Here is a 14194-nt window from a genome sequence, read left to right on the forward strand (position 1 = left end):
TAATACATTCCGAATTCAGACCATTTTTTAATCAGTCCATAAAAATTAATACAGTTCTCCCTCATCCCACTCCTGCTCTGTCCCAATCTAAATTTTGCCGAATCCTTTCGGGGGGAGGGGGCAATTCAATCGCTGTTCCTATGAGCTGAAATAAACAGCATGAAATTACTTCTGGAATCTAAGTATATTTCAGGGTCACTGCAAAGCACGTGAGCCTCGGCATGGCCTTAGTAGTACTTCTCAGAGCTTTGAATCTGTTATATGGAGTGTGTTGGTGCGTCTTTAGTGTGAGGGCTGGGGAATGGGGGTGTCACATTTTGGGCTTGCTCCCCGTCCCTCCCCGCCCATTCAACAAAGCAGTGTGTGGCCTGTAGGTTGTGTGTCGAAATACTCTTGCAGTTCACTATTTGGTATGAGTAGTTGGACCGCCCTGAGGTGCAGGATCATAAGGAATGTACCGGTAGGTAGCACTGGAGTCTAAAACCGCTGAGCCTCTGGATCAGAAGGTTAGCGGTTCAAGTGACAAGAGTTCGAAAGCATGCCAGTGGGAGTCCCAGCAAAGGAAGAATGGATACAAAAACATATGGAATAGGCAGAAATGGCGAAACTTACTGGAAGAATAAGAAATCAAGATAACAAACTTTTTTTATATATAAAAGAATGGAAATGGTTCCTTGAATATTTACAGACAAACTGTAAACAGGTAAGAACATTGGCAGGATTATGGTAACAACCTGCAGTAGTTTCATAACAGTATATATTTAAAGTAGATGAATAAATGAGCAAATTAAGTTAATTTTGGATACGCAAAAGAAGATATTCAAAATAAATTTAAGGAACCGCAGAAAGAGGGGGAAGGAAGTCGAGTTTTGAAACGTCAAAAGAATTGTAAAGTTAGTGAAATGTATAAACCTGAAAACATAAATAATTTTTGTTTTTTCAAAAAGGCTAACTAGGCAATACTTTTTAAAACAAACAAACAAACAAACAAACAAACAAACAAACCGAGAGAGAGAGAGAGAGAGAGAGAGAGAGAGAGAGAGAGAGAGAGAGAGAGAGAGAGAGAGAGAGAGAGAGAGAGAGATGTGCTACCGTAAAACTTTCCTTTCTCCATTGGAGAGGGCGCTCTTGCGCGCTCCGCGTTTCGGAGCAGCCGCGCCCTCGGGTGGATCCGCCCCGACGTGGGCTGGGCTTCCCTCTTGGCCCGGGGCGGCGCTGCGTTTCTCAGCCTACTCTTGCTGGGCGGCGGCGGCGGTGAGTCCGGGTCAACGGGACGGGCGGACGGGAGGGCGAGGGTCTTCGGAGCCGGGCAGAGCTTCCCGCAGCCGTGCGCCCTGCTCCTGCTCGGCCCTTTCCCAGGCTCTCGGGCCCGGTGTCCCCTGGCTCAGCTCCGGGCGTCGCGGGCCAAGTTCCTCCCGCCCCGTCCGCGGGGGCGCTTTTGCCCTTCACGGGCGGCTCCCTCCCTGCCCCGGCGGCGAAGCGGCTGCTGGCGACTCCCAGCCCTCGAGTGCGAATCCTGCCGGCTGCAAGCCGCTGCTGGTCGGGCTGAGATTGTGGCAAAGCTTGACAGCGCGTTTGTAAAAACGGCAGGGCTTGTGAGCGAAACCCGGCCAAGCATAGAAATCATAGGGGTGCAAGGGGACCCTGGGCACCATCTAGTCCAGCCCCCCTGCAATGCAGGAGTATGCAGCTGTCCCATGCGGGGATCGAACCTGCAACCTTGGCGTTCTCAGCACCACGCTCTCACCAACTGAGCTAAACATGCCAGAAGATGGGGCTTTGTCCACGGCTGGCAGGATGCTGGATGGCAGGGCCAGCCCCTTGTCCTGGAGGGTGCCCGTCCTTCAGCAGAAACTGCTGACTTTCAGCCGCGTGGAATGAGCAAGGGCTGTTGGAGAAGTGAGTTGGTGGAGAGTAGATTCCCTTGCACAATTTTGCAGCAACTGGTTTGCGATTTCCTAGTGCCGTTACCATTCTCCCAAACCACATGTGTGGACTTGACCTGATATATCTGGGGCAAATCACGCTGGCTGCAACCTGCTCAGGATGACTGAGCCTTGCAAGGGATGTGGTGGGCACGGCAGTTGAAGATATCACCCATGTACAGTTTAACTTGTTGGGGTGAAAGGACATCGGGTTGCAGATAAGCGCCCTTGTGTGTTTGGACTTTACACCTTAAGGGCTCTTGGTGGGGCAACTTTACACAAGGCGAACTCGCTCGCTGTTGCTTTTTCTTCCGGACCAGGCGTTGCAAGTCCCAGGGCCCTCAACTTTGCCCAGACTTGGCTGCCTCGAGAAGTGCAATTTCCTCTTGTCACTGAGACATAGTAGAGGAAAAATCCTGCGAAAAGGCAGCCTCTGCCCCAGAACATTTTATAGCTGCCTGCTGGGCATCCTTCCGTCTTTGTCTTCCTCTTTTCCAGTACTTCAAGCTTAGGCGGTTCCTCTGGGTGCATTGCTGGGATTTTCCGCCTACACGGCCTAGGATTTCTGCTAGAGTATTGTGGGAGGGGGCTGTTGCTTGAAAAAAGCCTCCCCTGTGTGTATAGATTTCAACTTCATAGGCAAGGTTGGCAGATACCCGGAGATCTGGGGTGGTCTAGTTAAGACAGAGTGGGGTATCTGGTGTGTTTAATGCAGGCATTTGAAGATAGAGGGTGCCAGGGGAAAACATGCCAGTACGCCTGCACCCTGGCGCATGTATGTGCTGCAACAGCTACCCTTCATTCCTCGATTCTGCAATGACTTGTTGCAAAGGCATCGTCCGCCTGTCTGATCTGAACATGCGCAGACTGACACAGTAATCTAGAGTCAGGAGCATTTTGGGGCACATTAATTTTATTAACAGCCACTAAAATAAGACATTGCCCTCCTGGGGCTTGTTTATGGAAGAGAGATAACATCGTTGGCCTCTGGAAAAATAGTGCTGGCTCTCATTTCTGACTCTTCAAGTCAGAGCATGTTGATTGCTCTAGCTATAATAGTAGAGAAATACTGTAAACAAGTTTTTCAGGGGGGTCAGAAAAATGACCGACAGCAGCATCGATAAATCTCAGGAGGGAGGGAAGGAGCTCAGTAGCAGAGGCACCACCACAGAAAAGGCTGTGTCGTTACTTGCTGTTTCATTATATTTGCATTGCTTATTGCGTTGCTTTAATTATTCTTAAACTATAAGCTACCATTTGCCGTTTTACAGCTGAAAGAAGGAACTGAAATTACTACAAGAAAAAGGGGATAAAGAAATAGATGTACCGTAGGCCATTGCCCCAAAGGATGTGAACTGCCTGGGGCTACAACCCTATAGTTAGTTTCTGAAGGAAAATTCCACTGAATTTTGCAGGTCTTACTTCCAAGCAAACATGGAAGTCAAGCAGGGTAAAGGTAAAGGGGCCCCTGACCATTAGGTCCAGTCGTGACCGACTCTGGGGTTGCGCGCTCATCTCGCATTATTGGCCGAGGGAGCCGGCATATAGTTTCCAGGTCATGTGGCCAGCATGACAAAACCACTTCTGACGAACCAGAGCAGCACACGGAAACACCGTTTACCTTCCCGCTGTAGCGGTTCCTATTTATCTACTTGCATTTTGATGTGCTTTCGAACTGCTAGGTTGGCAGGAGCTGGGACCAAGCAACGGGAGCTCACCCCACCACAGGGATTCGAACCGCTGACCTTCTGATCAGCAAGCCCTAGGCTCAGTGGTTTAACCACAGCGCCACCTGGGTCCCTTGTAGGGAGAGCGAAAGAGCAGAATATGCCCTGCAGCTGATCCGCACCAAAACTTTGTGCGTTTTAATTGAGGAGAAAACAGAGAATGTGGGCTGCAATGCAGACTGTGCTCTCCCCTCTCCAGAATATCAGCAAGGCTCGTCCCTTAACCCCACTGCGTATCTTCCCCTTTGGTGGTTGCACCAAACGCAAATTAGGCTGCCAGGTGGATGAACACAACTCACCCGCGTTCTGAAATTAAGATTGGAGATCAGCGAGTTCGGGAGGAAGGCAGCAGAAATGCAGGTTGAGTAGAAGTTGATTAAAGGCACAGATAGTTCTGATTACAATAGTATGTTTTTTCCGACCCCTGACACCCAGTGCCGACATACCAAGGACTTTGGCATCCTTTCTCTACTTCGAGTTAGGGTAGCAATGGAACTGGAAGCCGGCTTCCGAGTTGCTGGACTGCAGAGACTGGCTCCCACTGTGTTTCTGCTCTGCTCCTTTGTATGACCCTCAAATCCCTTTCCTATTGTGCTCAGGGTCAGGAGGCTTCTCACTGTGACCTGTTGTTGTCTGTCTCTTGCTACCAGAGTGATGTGTGCTTGCCCACTCTGTGTGTCTTTGGGGGGGGGGAGTGATTCTGATTCTTGGGCTTGGACTAACCTTCCCCTTTTCCCTCTCCTCAGTGCCAAGATGGTGGTTCTCTCGAAGGAATACGGCTATGTGATTCTCACCGGTGCGGCCAGTTTCATCTTGGTAACACACCTTGCCATCAATGTGGGGAAAGCCCGCAAGAAATACAATGTTCAGGTGAGGGGGGGGGGCATTGCTGCATCAAGTCTCTGGGAAGACAAGAGTACAGACGCAACATATCCAATATAATCTGATCATTCTGCTTATTTCCTGCGGGGTCTGTTCTTCCTTTTTTCAAAGAACCATGTTTTTTTAGACCTCATGGCCAGTGGCGTGGGATTTTTCCCCTTTGCTGACTGGAAAGTGGGTGGGTTCCCTCTCCCCCTTCCTTTGGTGCGCTCTTGAGTAAGCCATGCGCAAATGGCAACACTGCAGGCAGCTAATGCTACTTTCTGCCAGGTGACATGCTGCCTCAGTGGAACCTCCATAGTCAAAGGCAGTGTACCTCAATGAGTGCCAGTTGCTGAGAGGGCTCGTCCCTTCATGCCCTGCTTGCAAATGCCCAAGTAGCACATGGGTGGCCGTTGATGGGAACGGCCTAGATAGACCTTGAATCTGTTCCAGTTCTGGTGTTTGCACGCATTATGTAGGCAGGCCTTGAAGGTGGCTCAGGGCATCCTTGACAGTAGATTTGATATTCATATCATAGCTTCCAACTCTCTCTTGGTTTTTTTAATCTGTGAGGACTTGGGCGAGGAATTTGTGAGTTGGCTTTTGCCAAACGCCCACAGCTGGCAGCGCTGCACCAATGTTTCTAATCTGAAAGCTGCCGCAGGGGGAACGAGCTGCGTGGCCGCTCTTGCCGGCTTCTGTGGTTCTCAGCTGCTAGCATTGCTTGGAGAGAGGGTGAGCCGTTTTCCAGGGGTCTCCAAAACAGAGGAGCCTTCCAAGAAACCCTCCGCTCCAAATCGTGCACAGAAAATACTTCCTCTCCTCTTCCTGGAAGGCTTTGCTGCCACAGTTGGGAAGGAGGCCAGAGGGTGTGTCTGCTCGCTAGTGAGTCATAAGCCTCTCTAAAAAACAACTGGAGCCGGGCTTTGTGCATGCTTTCTCGTGGCTCAGGAATGGGTGGGGGGACTTCAGCCATGAGACTGGCAAGCCGTGTCCCTACCACTCCTCTTCCTTGGCACTCTCGCTTCTGTGTTAGTTCATTCCTGCAAAGAGCCTTTGAAATGCACTTTTCAAGCAAACATAAAGGGAGAAGAAGCAACTTGGGAGGGGAGGGTTGCTGCTGTTGTGTTTGGGCTCTTATCCCCCTTGTGGCGAGTGACCTGGCTTGTTTCACCTGCTATTGTTGACTTTTGCTTTGAGACGCCATGGCTTCTTCCAGGTCTGGCCGGAGACCAGGCTGGAGAAAAGGAGAGTTTCTTCCTCTCCTGCCATGGTGGGAAGGCTTGCAGGCAGAAGGCAAGAGAAAGATGGCAGGAAACAGCAGGAAAGTCTCGCACAAAAGGAGCACGCTCAGACACACGATATGTCTGCGAATGTGCGTTTCCGGCAAAGTGCAAAACAGAAACCCAGTCAGTCAGTGGCTGCCATGGCTCCCATTCTGTGTGCCCATTGGGTGTGGGAATAGAGTAACACATTGATCACTAGGTAGCATGTGGAACACTTAAATGGCTCAGGACCGCAATACTTCAAGGACCGCCTCTTTCCGTATGGACCTACCCAGACCCCGAGATCATCTTCTGAGGCCCTCCTTTGTGTGCCTCCTCCTCGAGAGGCCCGATGGGTGGCAACACGAGAACAGGGCCTTCTCTGCAGTGGCTCCCCGCCTGTGGAATGCTCTTCATTATACACCTTTAGGCGCCAGGCAGAAATGTTCCTTTTTAACCAGGCCTTTGGTTGATCTGATTGACATCCTATGCCCTTTTAAAATGTGGCTCTTTTGTAGGGGGGGCTATTGGGTTGTTGTTTTTATTTTTATTATGTATTTTGTAGTTTTATATTTTGATTTTATCTGTGAACTGCCCTGAGACCCCCGGGTATAGGGCGGTATATAAATTACAACAACAACAATAACAGCTTTTAACTCCATAGTTGATGAGGTGTGGACATTTACTTTCTCACTTTCTCTCTCCCCCTCCCCCCACTAACCTCCCTCAAAAGTACCCAAACATGTACAGCACAGACCCTGAAAATGGACATCTCTTCAACTGTATCCAGAGGGCACACCAAAACACGTGAGTATCCCTCGGCACGAGGAATTTAATTTTGCTTTCTTAGATGTTTTAGATGTCTTAGATGTGGTGCAGATGCTGCTGCTTTGAGAAACCATTCTCAGTGCAGCAATCCCTTCCGTGCTGCCTGTAGCAGGCGTGATACCTGAGGAAATCCATATTCTAAATGCCTGTCCCAGTTGTGGAATCATAGAATCTTAGAGTTGGAAGGGACCCCAAGGGTCATCAAGTCCAGCCCCCTGTGATGCAGGAATCTCAGCAAAAGCAGCCTTGAGAGATGGCCCTCCAACCTCTGCTTAAAAACCTCCAAGGAAGGAGAGTCCACCGCCTTCCGAGGGAGTCAAAAGGCTCTTGCCGTCGGAAAGTTCTTCCTGGTGTTTAGCTGGAATCTCCTTCCTTGTAACTTGAAGCCATGGGTTCGAGTCCTACCCTCCAGAGCAGGAGAAAACAAGCCTGTTCCCTCTTCTGTGTGTCAGCCCTTGCAATAGTCTTTTGGCTGTTGAGTGTCTTGCTACGGCCAGTGGCTTGTCAGTGAAAGGCTTGTCGGAGGCTAGGGTCGCCAGACTCAATAGAGGACAGGACTTCTGTGCCTTTAATTGCCCTGCTCTCTTTTGAGTCTGGAAACCTTAAAGAGAAACCAGCAGACCCTTTGCTTGGAAATTAAACAAAGGGTCTGCTGGTTTCTCTTTAAGGTTTCCAGACTCAAAAGAGAGCAGGGCAATTAAAGGCACAGGAGTCCTGTCCTCTATTGAGTCTGGCAACCCTATCGGAGGCAGATAGTCCCTGGGTGGTTCAGGAGTCTGCATTGCTGGAGCTCAGAGCTCATGCAACAGCCAGGAAAGGTGGGTTACGGAATCCTGAGGAAATTTCCAGCTTGTGGAAGTGAAATTTTGCTGACCTTTCCTGTTGAGAGAGAGCATGCGATTCCTACATCGATATATGTTGGGAGTCCCTGTCTTTGGACCTTTGCACCTCAACTGTGTGCCTGCCTCGGCCTTCCTTTCCTCCCCTTTATACCAATCCTCGATACTCTGCTCTGAACCTCCTCTTAATTCGTGTGTGCACACCCCAGAGGTTGGAACGGGGAAGATGCAGTAAGGAATACCCTGTGCAGAAGAGCAGTCTTTGTCTCCTTGGCACCCTGACAGAGCTGCAGAGGCCCGACTTTTCCGTAGCAGGAAGGAATCATTGCAAGCGTGCAAATTACTCAGGGGCAGCTGTGAAAATCTGCTGCCTTCTTCCTTGCAGCCTCTTGTTGAGGATGATGGCCTGGTCTCTGAGCCAGCTGGCACGAATGAGGGAGCTCGTTCCAGGCCATTTAAAAACAGAAACAAAAGCCACAACACACACCACTGTCTCTGTCCTTGCAGGTTAGAAGTGTATTCCTCCTTCTTATTCTTTCTTGGAGTGAGCGGCATCTACTTCCCGGTAAGTACCAAGATGAGAGAGACTTTGGGGTTTGTTTTTCCGCGGCCTGCTCAGTGGGAGTAAAGCCCGGGTGTGACTGTGAAGCCCAAGGTACTTGATTCCCTGCTGTAGTTTCTCTGGAGCAGAGCTCAGGAACATCCATACTGGTCAAATCTGGACAACAACAACAACAAATTCTTTCCAGTAGCACCTTAGGTAAAGATAAAGGGGGCCCTGACCATCAGGTCCAGTCGTGTCCGACTCTGGGGTTGCGGCGCTCATCTCGCTCTATAGGCCGAGGGAGCCGGCGTTTGTCCACAGACAGCTTCCGGGTCATGTGGCCAGCATGACAAAGCTGCTTCTGGTGAACCAGAGCAACGCACGGAAACACCGCTTACCTTCCCGCCGGAGCGGTCCCTATTTATCTACTTGCACTTTGATGTGCTTTCGAACTGCTAGGTGGGCAGGAGCTGGGACCGAGCAACGGGAGCTCACCCCGTTGCAGGGATTCGAACCGCCGACCTTCGGATCAGCAAGCCCTAGACTCTGTGGTTTAACCCACAGCGCCACCTGGGTCCCTAGAGACCAACTAACTTTGTCATTGGTATGAGCTTTCGTGTACATCAGGCATCCCCAAACTTCGGCCCTCCAGATGTTTTGGACTACAATTCCCATCTTCCCCGACCACTGGTCCTGTTAGCTAGGGATCATGGGAGTTGTAGGCCAAAACATCTGGAGGGCCGCAGTTTGGGGATGCCTGGTGTACATGCACACTTCTTCAGATACCAATATATACTATTAATACCAACAGAGTATTAATAGTAATAATAAAAAAGTGATAAAACATCAAACATGAAAAACTTCCCTAATCAGGGCTGCCTTCAGATGTCTTCTAAAAGTCAGGTAGTTGCTTATTTCATTGACATGGAAGGGCGTTCCACAGGGTGGGGGCCACTACCGAGAAGGCCCTCTGCCTGGTTCCCTGTAACTTGGCTTCTCGCAGTGAGGGAACCGCCAGGAGGCCCTCAGAGCTGTACCTCAGTGTCTGGGACTGAACGATGGGGGTGGAGACGCTCCTTCAGGTATACTGGGCCGAGGCCGTTTAGGGCTTTAAAGGTCAGCACCAACACTTTGAATTGTGCTTGGAAACACACTAGGTCTTTCACTAGGTCTTTTAAGACCAGTGCTATGTGGTTTCAGCGGCTACTCCCAGTCACCAGTCTAGCTGCCGCATTCTGGATTAGTTGTAGTTTCCGGGTCACCTTCAAAGGTAGCCCCACATAGAGCGCATTGCAGTAGTCCAAGCACCAAGTCGTATAGAGCATGATGTTGTTAGCTCCTCTCAGTACAGCCTGCCAAGCGCTTCCCCACTGATCAGAAATTATCAGTATTCTTATGCTGCCACACAGCTTAGGACAGGCATCCCCAAACTTCGGCCCTCCAGATATTTTGGACTACAATTCCCATCATGCCTGACCACTGGTCCTGTTAGCTAAGGATCATGGGAGTTGTAGGCCAAAACATCTGGAGGGCCACAGTTTGGGGATGCCTGGCTTAGGAGCAGTGTTTTTTTGCATGGTAGGGGAGAGCCTTTAACCTCTTTCCTACCCTCATTGCAGCCATTTTAATAGAGAAAGTGAGACAGACAAACAAGGAAGGTCAGCTCAACTTGAGATCTACAAAAACCTCGAGCTGGTGTGCTTTCCCACCCACCCCTTTTCAAATTTGGGAGCAAGCGAGAGAGAGCTGCTCCTTGCACTTTTAAATTAGTCCTCAAGATATCATGGACCCAAGTTGTCAGTGGCTTTGAACCTAGCCCAGTAGCAGAAGGGCAGCCAGGGCTTTAATGTTGGTGTTACATGCTGTTGGCCCCCACCCATATTCTAGTTGCCATATTCTGCACTAGGTGGAGCTTCCAGACGAGGCCCGAGGGCAGCCCCCCCAAAGAGCACAAGGCAGCAATCTAGCTTTGAGATTACCAGCTCATGGACTACAGGAGTCAAGCTCTCCTTATCCATAAATGGATACGGCTGGTGTACCAGGTGAAGTTCGGAAAAGGCACTCCTATCCACAGAGGCTGCTTGACCCTCTAATGACAGTGACGTGTCAAGGAGGGCCCCAAAACTCCTTTACAGGAGGGTGTAAATCAAGTCCAGACAGGTAGTTGATCAATTTCCTGGACACGGGACCACCGCTCAACAGGGTCTCTGCCTTCTCAGGACTGAAACACTGCTTATTGGTCCCCGTTCTGCACTCCAGTGTGTACAGGCAGCTGCTCCTAATTCAAACGTTACCATAGACTTGTTGGAAGGGGCACAAGGGTCATCTAGTCCAACCCCCTGCAATGCAGGAATCTCAACTAAAAGCATCCATGACAGATGACCATCCAACCTCTGCTTAAATACCTCCAAGGAAGGACAATCCACAGCCATCTGAGGGGAGTCTGTCGGAACAGCTGTCAGTGTCATCATACTGATGAGCACTCACTCCAAAACTTCTATCGACTGCCCCCTTTTGTTCCATATAGATGTTAAAACAAAACTGGAGACAAAATAGAAGCTGCACATTCTAATCAGCACAGCCCCCCCCCAAATGAGAAGTGACTATTTCTGCTTTTTTCCCCAGCGGGTTGCTACAGGACTAGGTGCATCTTGGATCATCGGAAGACTGCTTTATGCTTACGGCTACTACACAGGAGGTGGGTTTATGGGGCTGGTGAACGCAATCCGTTCATCACCTGCAGAGTTTTCCTTGGACCCCAACTGGATCTGTTGCCAAACTCTTCCATGCACTGTGCAAGAGCTTGGAAACGGGAGCAAACAGTTGGGAATCAAGAGGAATGGTCTGCCTTATGCTTCCCGCCCCCCCTCCCATAAGAGTAGGAAGCTATGTTTAGAATGAAAATAGTGGGATTTCATCCCATTATGCAATGCCTTAACTCCATCCTCCTTTGCAAGAAAAAGAGATACATTCTCTGGAGCACATACTGAAGTGTTGACTCAAGAGTATAGAAGCACACTGATAATTTCATTGTCCCCCCCCCCCAACAGCTTTGGGGGGTGGTGGTTTTACAATCAAGCAGAATATAAATTTTGGGAAATAAATAAAATAAATATTTCACATATGGAGCACTAGAGGATGTACACAGGGGGTCCCAAGGTTGCACACACACACACCCCTCCAAACACACCCCAAAATCTCAAAACTATTGGACTTCTCCCCGCTTAGAATCAGCTGGTTTTTGTTATCAAATTTATTTATTTGTAAAATGCTTATACGTAGACCACCATCTCATGCATAACATCAAGGCAGTGTGCAACAATATTTTACAAATACATTGTTGCTGTTGTCATCAATCTGTCTTGAGAGACAATGGAGTGCACCTTCCAGGGTGAAGTCAAACGGCTGGAGAATCGCAGCGCCTGCTGTGGCTGCAGAGACTGGTAACTCTTAACTGCTGCCTCCTGCATTGTTTTTCCTGCATTAGGAGCACCACAGTGACCTCTCTGGGGTGCAAGCCTGGGCAGTGTGCATGGAGGTCCTCTCTGGAAGGTGTGAGGAGGAGCAGTCTAGGAAAGCAGAAATAGTAGTTCATGAATGTGTTTCCTGCTGCCATTTGGCCACCAAAGCCTCTAACTTTTTGTACTGAAGCCTGTGTCTTGCCTTTGATAGCATATCTTGAAGGGGGCGGTAAAAAAATTAAAACCTGATGTTTTAGAGGTACCCTTTGTGGGCAAAACAACCACTGAGTTTATCCTAGGTAGATTGCAGAATAGCGTGCACGGCTGCACTGCGAGCCAGCTGCCCTTTCTCCATCCTGCACGCTTTGAAAGTTTTGGCGCTCTGGCTGGGTAGCTGAAAAGGAAGGCTTCTCGCAACAAGCGGAGCTGGAATATCAGCTGCTCGCCTTGCTTCTCGTACCAAGTGTGAGTCATGTGAACCTCACCTTTTCCTTACAGATCCCAAGAAACGAAACCGAGGAGTCCTCGGCTCTTTGGCACTTCTCGGATTGGCAGGGACCACCGTTTACTCTGCTTTGGTGCATCTTGGCTGGGTGTGCGGTAACTAGATGGACACCCCCTCTGTGGCTGCCTGGAAAGCCTTTAAATCTTTCAATAATGCAATTATATTTTAATTATAAAAAAAATCAAATAAAAGCCAACATTAACCATAACTGCTCTCTTTCCCTTCATTCTTGATATAATCTGTTTATAAGCCTTATTCCTCTCCACACCAAACACTTTCCCTGAGCTCTAGCCCTGCACAGGCAGCACATGGTAAAAAACTGGTTATTTTTTTAAATTATTATTATTTATTGAATTAATATACCTTCCTATACCCAGAGTTCTCAGGGCGGTTCACAGAAAAGATAACAATATATAAATTCAAAATAAAAACAATAACCCAATAACACACACACACACACACCCCACAAAGACCCACATTTTAAAAGGGCATAGAATGTCGATCAGGTCAACCAAAGGCCTGATTAAAAAGGAACGTTTTTGCCTGGCACCTAAAGGTGTATAATGGAGGTGCAAGGCAAACTTCCCTGGGGAGAGCATTCCCCAGACAGGGAGCCACTGCAGAGAAGGCCCTGTTTTTGTGCTGCCACCCTCCGGACCTCTTGAGTTGGTGATGCTTGCCAGAGGGGTGTGGAAGACCTGCCAGGGTGACCATGCCCAATGGAATTGTATGCTTAAGAACATAAGACAAGCAGATCTAGTCCAGCAATTCTGTTCTCAGAGTGGCCAACCCAATGTCTCTGAGAAGCCCACACGGAGCCCATGACTGTATCAGCATTCTCCCACCAACTGATTCTCAGACGCACGCTGCCTCTTACCGAGGGAGTAGAATGGAATTGTCAATATTGTCTGTGAATTTTATCTCTTCCTCCTATAAAGCTTGTTACAGGTAGGTAGCCGTGTTGGTCTGACGTAGTCAAAACAAAAAAATAAAAAAAAATCCTTCCAGTAGCACCTTGGAGGCCAACTAAGTTTGTCGTAGGTATGAGCTTTCGTGTGCCTGCACACTTCTTCAGGTACACTGAAACAGAAGTCACCAGACCCTATAAAGGTTGCACAGTTTTAAGTACTGCCTACTTTAATCTCCGTGGCATCTACTTACCTGAGTTTCCACATAGCTGCTCTCGCACTGCATAATCCAACTTGAAATTTTTATGCCGAATCTTGGAGAGTGATAAACATTGTTGCTGTTCTTAAGACATATATTGGTGGACAGCAGAGTCTGTCCATGTCTGCCCTGCCAAGCCAAAACGCAGGATGCCACTTGGAAAAGATGCCTCACCCACTGCCAGTTCATTTTTGCATGCTGCTGGCTTGAGACAGGGGACAGGGGGCAGGGGACTGCTTCCAGTGTCCCTGTGAGGAACTCTTTCCTCCCCAAAGCTGGCCTTTTGCTGCATTTTTGTCTCCTAAACTGGCCCAAGTTGGTGGTTCCTCTAGACCTGTCCTCCTTGCCATTCGTTTCAGGATTGCTGGCTCTCCCGAGGCTTAGCAGGGGCCACAGCATAGGAGCTAAAAGGGGGTGTCTGGGAGATAAAAAGTGCAGCTGCTGTAAAAGGGATGGGGCCAGTACGGTAGTGACACGTGGTTTGGGCGAGGATGTGGAGCCTGGCTACAGACACCGCCTTGGAGTTTGCAGACTGTTAGTTCTGCAGTAGGGAAACAACTAGAAAAACCTTTCAAGCTATGCTGAAACCACCTGCCGCTGCCTCCTTTTTGAACTTGCATTCCTCCCCTCCGTTGCGTTGAGGGCCCTGAAGATGGAACTTCATGTTTTTCAGACAAGACCCTGATACCTAGTGATCTGATATTCACCATGCACAGCCGAAGTGTGCAGAATTGTGCGTTGGGAGGGGCAGTAACTTGGGAGCCTCAGGTTTGCTTTGCAAAATCTGGGTTGCTCCGGCGAAAACCTCCATGTGCCCAGGCTTGGGAGGGGGGTGAATAGTCTACATACTGTACTTCAAAGTAAGTTCAGTGAAACACAAAAAGGCCCTACTCAACAAGAAGGCATAGAATTGAGGCTGTGCCTTTTATTACACAGCAGGCAACACTGGACTGTTTGCAGTGGCATCCGCACCATATTTTATTTTACATATTTTCCATTGTGGTGAGAGTTGGCACTTAGGCGAGTGCCATCTGAATTAGGGTTTAGCTATTATTCACTCATTCCACAT

General features: G+C 49.1%; 1 protein-coding gene and 1 non-coding gene across 4 annotated transcripts; one reads left to right on the forward strand and one right to left on the reverse strand.

Annotated features, from left to right (window-relative positions):
* The first annotated feature begins 1205 nt into the window (after positions 1-1205).
* On the forward strand, positions 1206-12166 carry MGST3 (microsomal glutathione S-transferase 3). 3 transcript variants are annotated; one of them, XM_088674867.1, is made up of 6 exons: positions 1206-1899; positions 4399-4522; positions 6515-6588; positions 7956-8013; positions 10618-10690; positions 11952-12166. In XM_088674867.1, exons 2-6 carry the CDS (start codon positions 4406-4408, stop codon positions 12059-12061), a joined length of 432 nt encoding a protein of 143 aa, XP_088530993.1. In that variant the 5' UTR covers positions 1206-1899; positions 4399-4405; the 3' UTR covers positions 12062-12166. The 3 variants fall into 3 exon arrangements, with proteins under 3 accessions (XP_088530993.1, XP_034979738.1, XP_060132625.1); XM_035123847.3 differs by having other exon boundaries at positions 1206-1254; XM_060276642.2 differs by having other exon boundaries at positions 1206-1251.
* Positions 1692-1761, reverse strand: TRNAL-GAG (transfer RNA leucine (anticodon GAG)). Its single transcript has one exon. It is a non-coding gene; the product is annotated as a tRNA-Leu (tRNA).
* Positions 12167-14194: the final 2028 nt, after the last annotated feature.

The sequence above is a fragment of the Zootoca vivipara genome, chromosome 7, assembly GCF_965207765.1.
Source record: "Zootoca vivipara chromosome 7, rZooViv2.hap1.1, whole genome shotgun sequence".
In the NCBI taxonomy this organism is placed as follows: domain Eukaryota; kingdom Metazoa; phylum Chordata; class Lepidosauria; order Squamata; family Lacertidae; genus Zootoca; species Zootoca vivipara.

Bases quoted from the DNA above. Each gene is read 5' to 3' on its own strand.
- MGST3 (XM_088674867.1), top strand. From the start codon at position 4,406: ATGGTGGTTCTCTCGAAGGAATACGGCTATGTGATTCTCACCGGTGCG. The intron at 4,523-6,514 runs GTGAGGGGGGGG...CTCCCTCAAAAG, and splicing joins GCAAGAAATACAATGTTCAG to TACCCAAACATGTACAGCAC. The intron at 8,014-10,617 runs GTAAGTACCAAG...TTTTTTCCCCAG, and splicing joins TGAGCGGCATCTACTTCCCG to CGGGTTGCTACAGGACTAGG.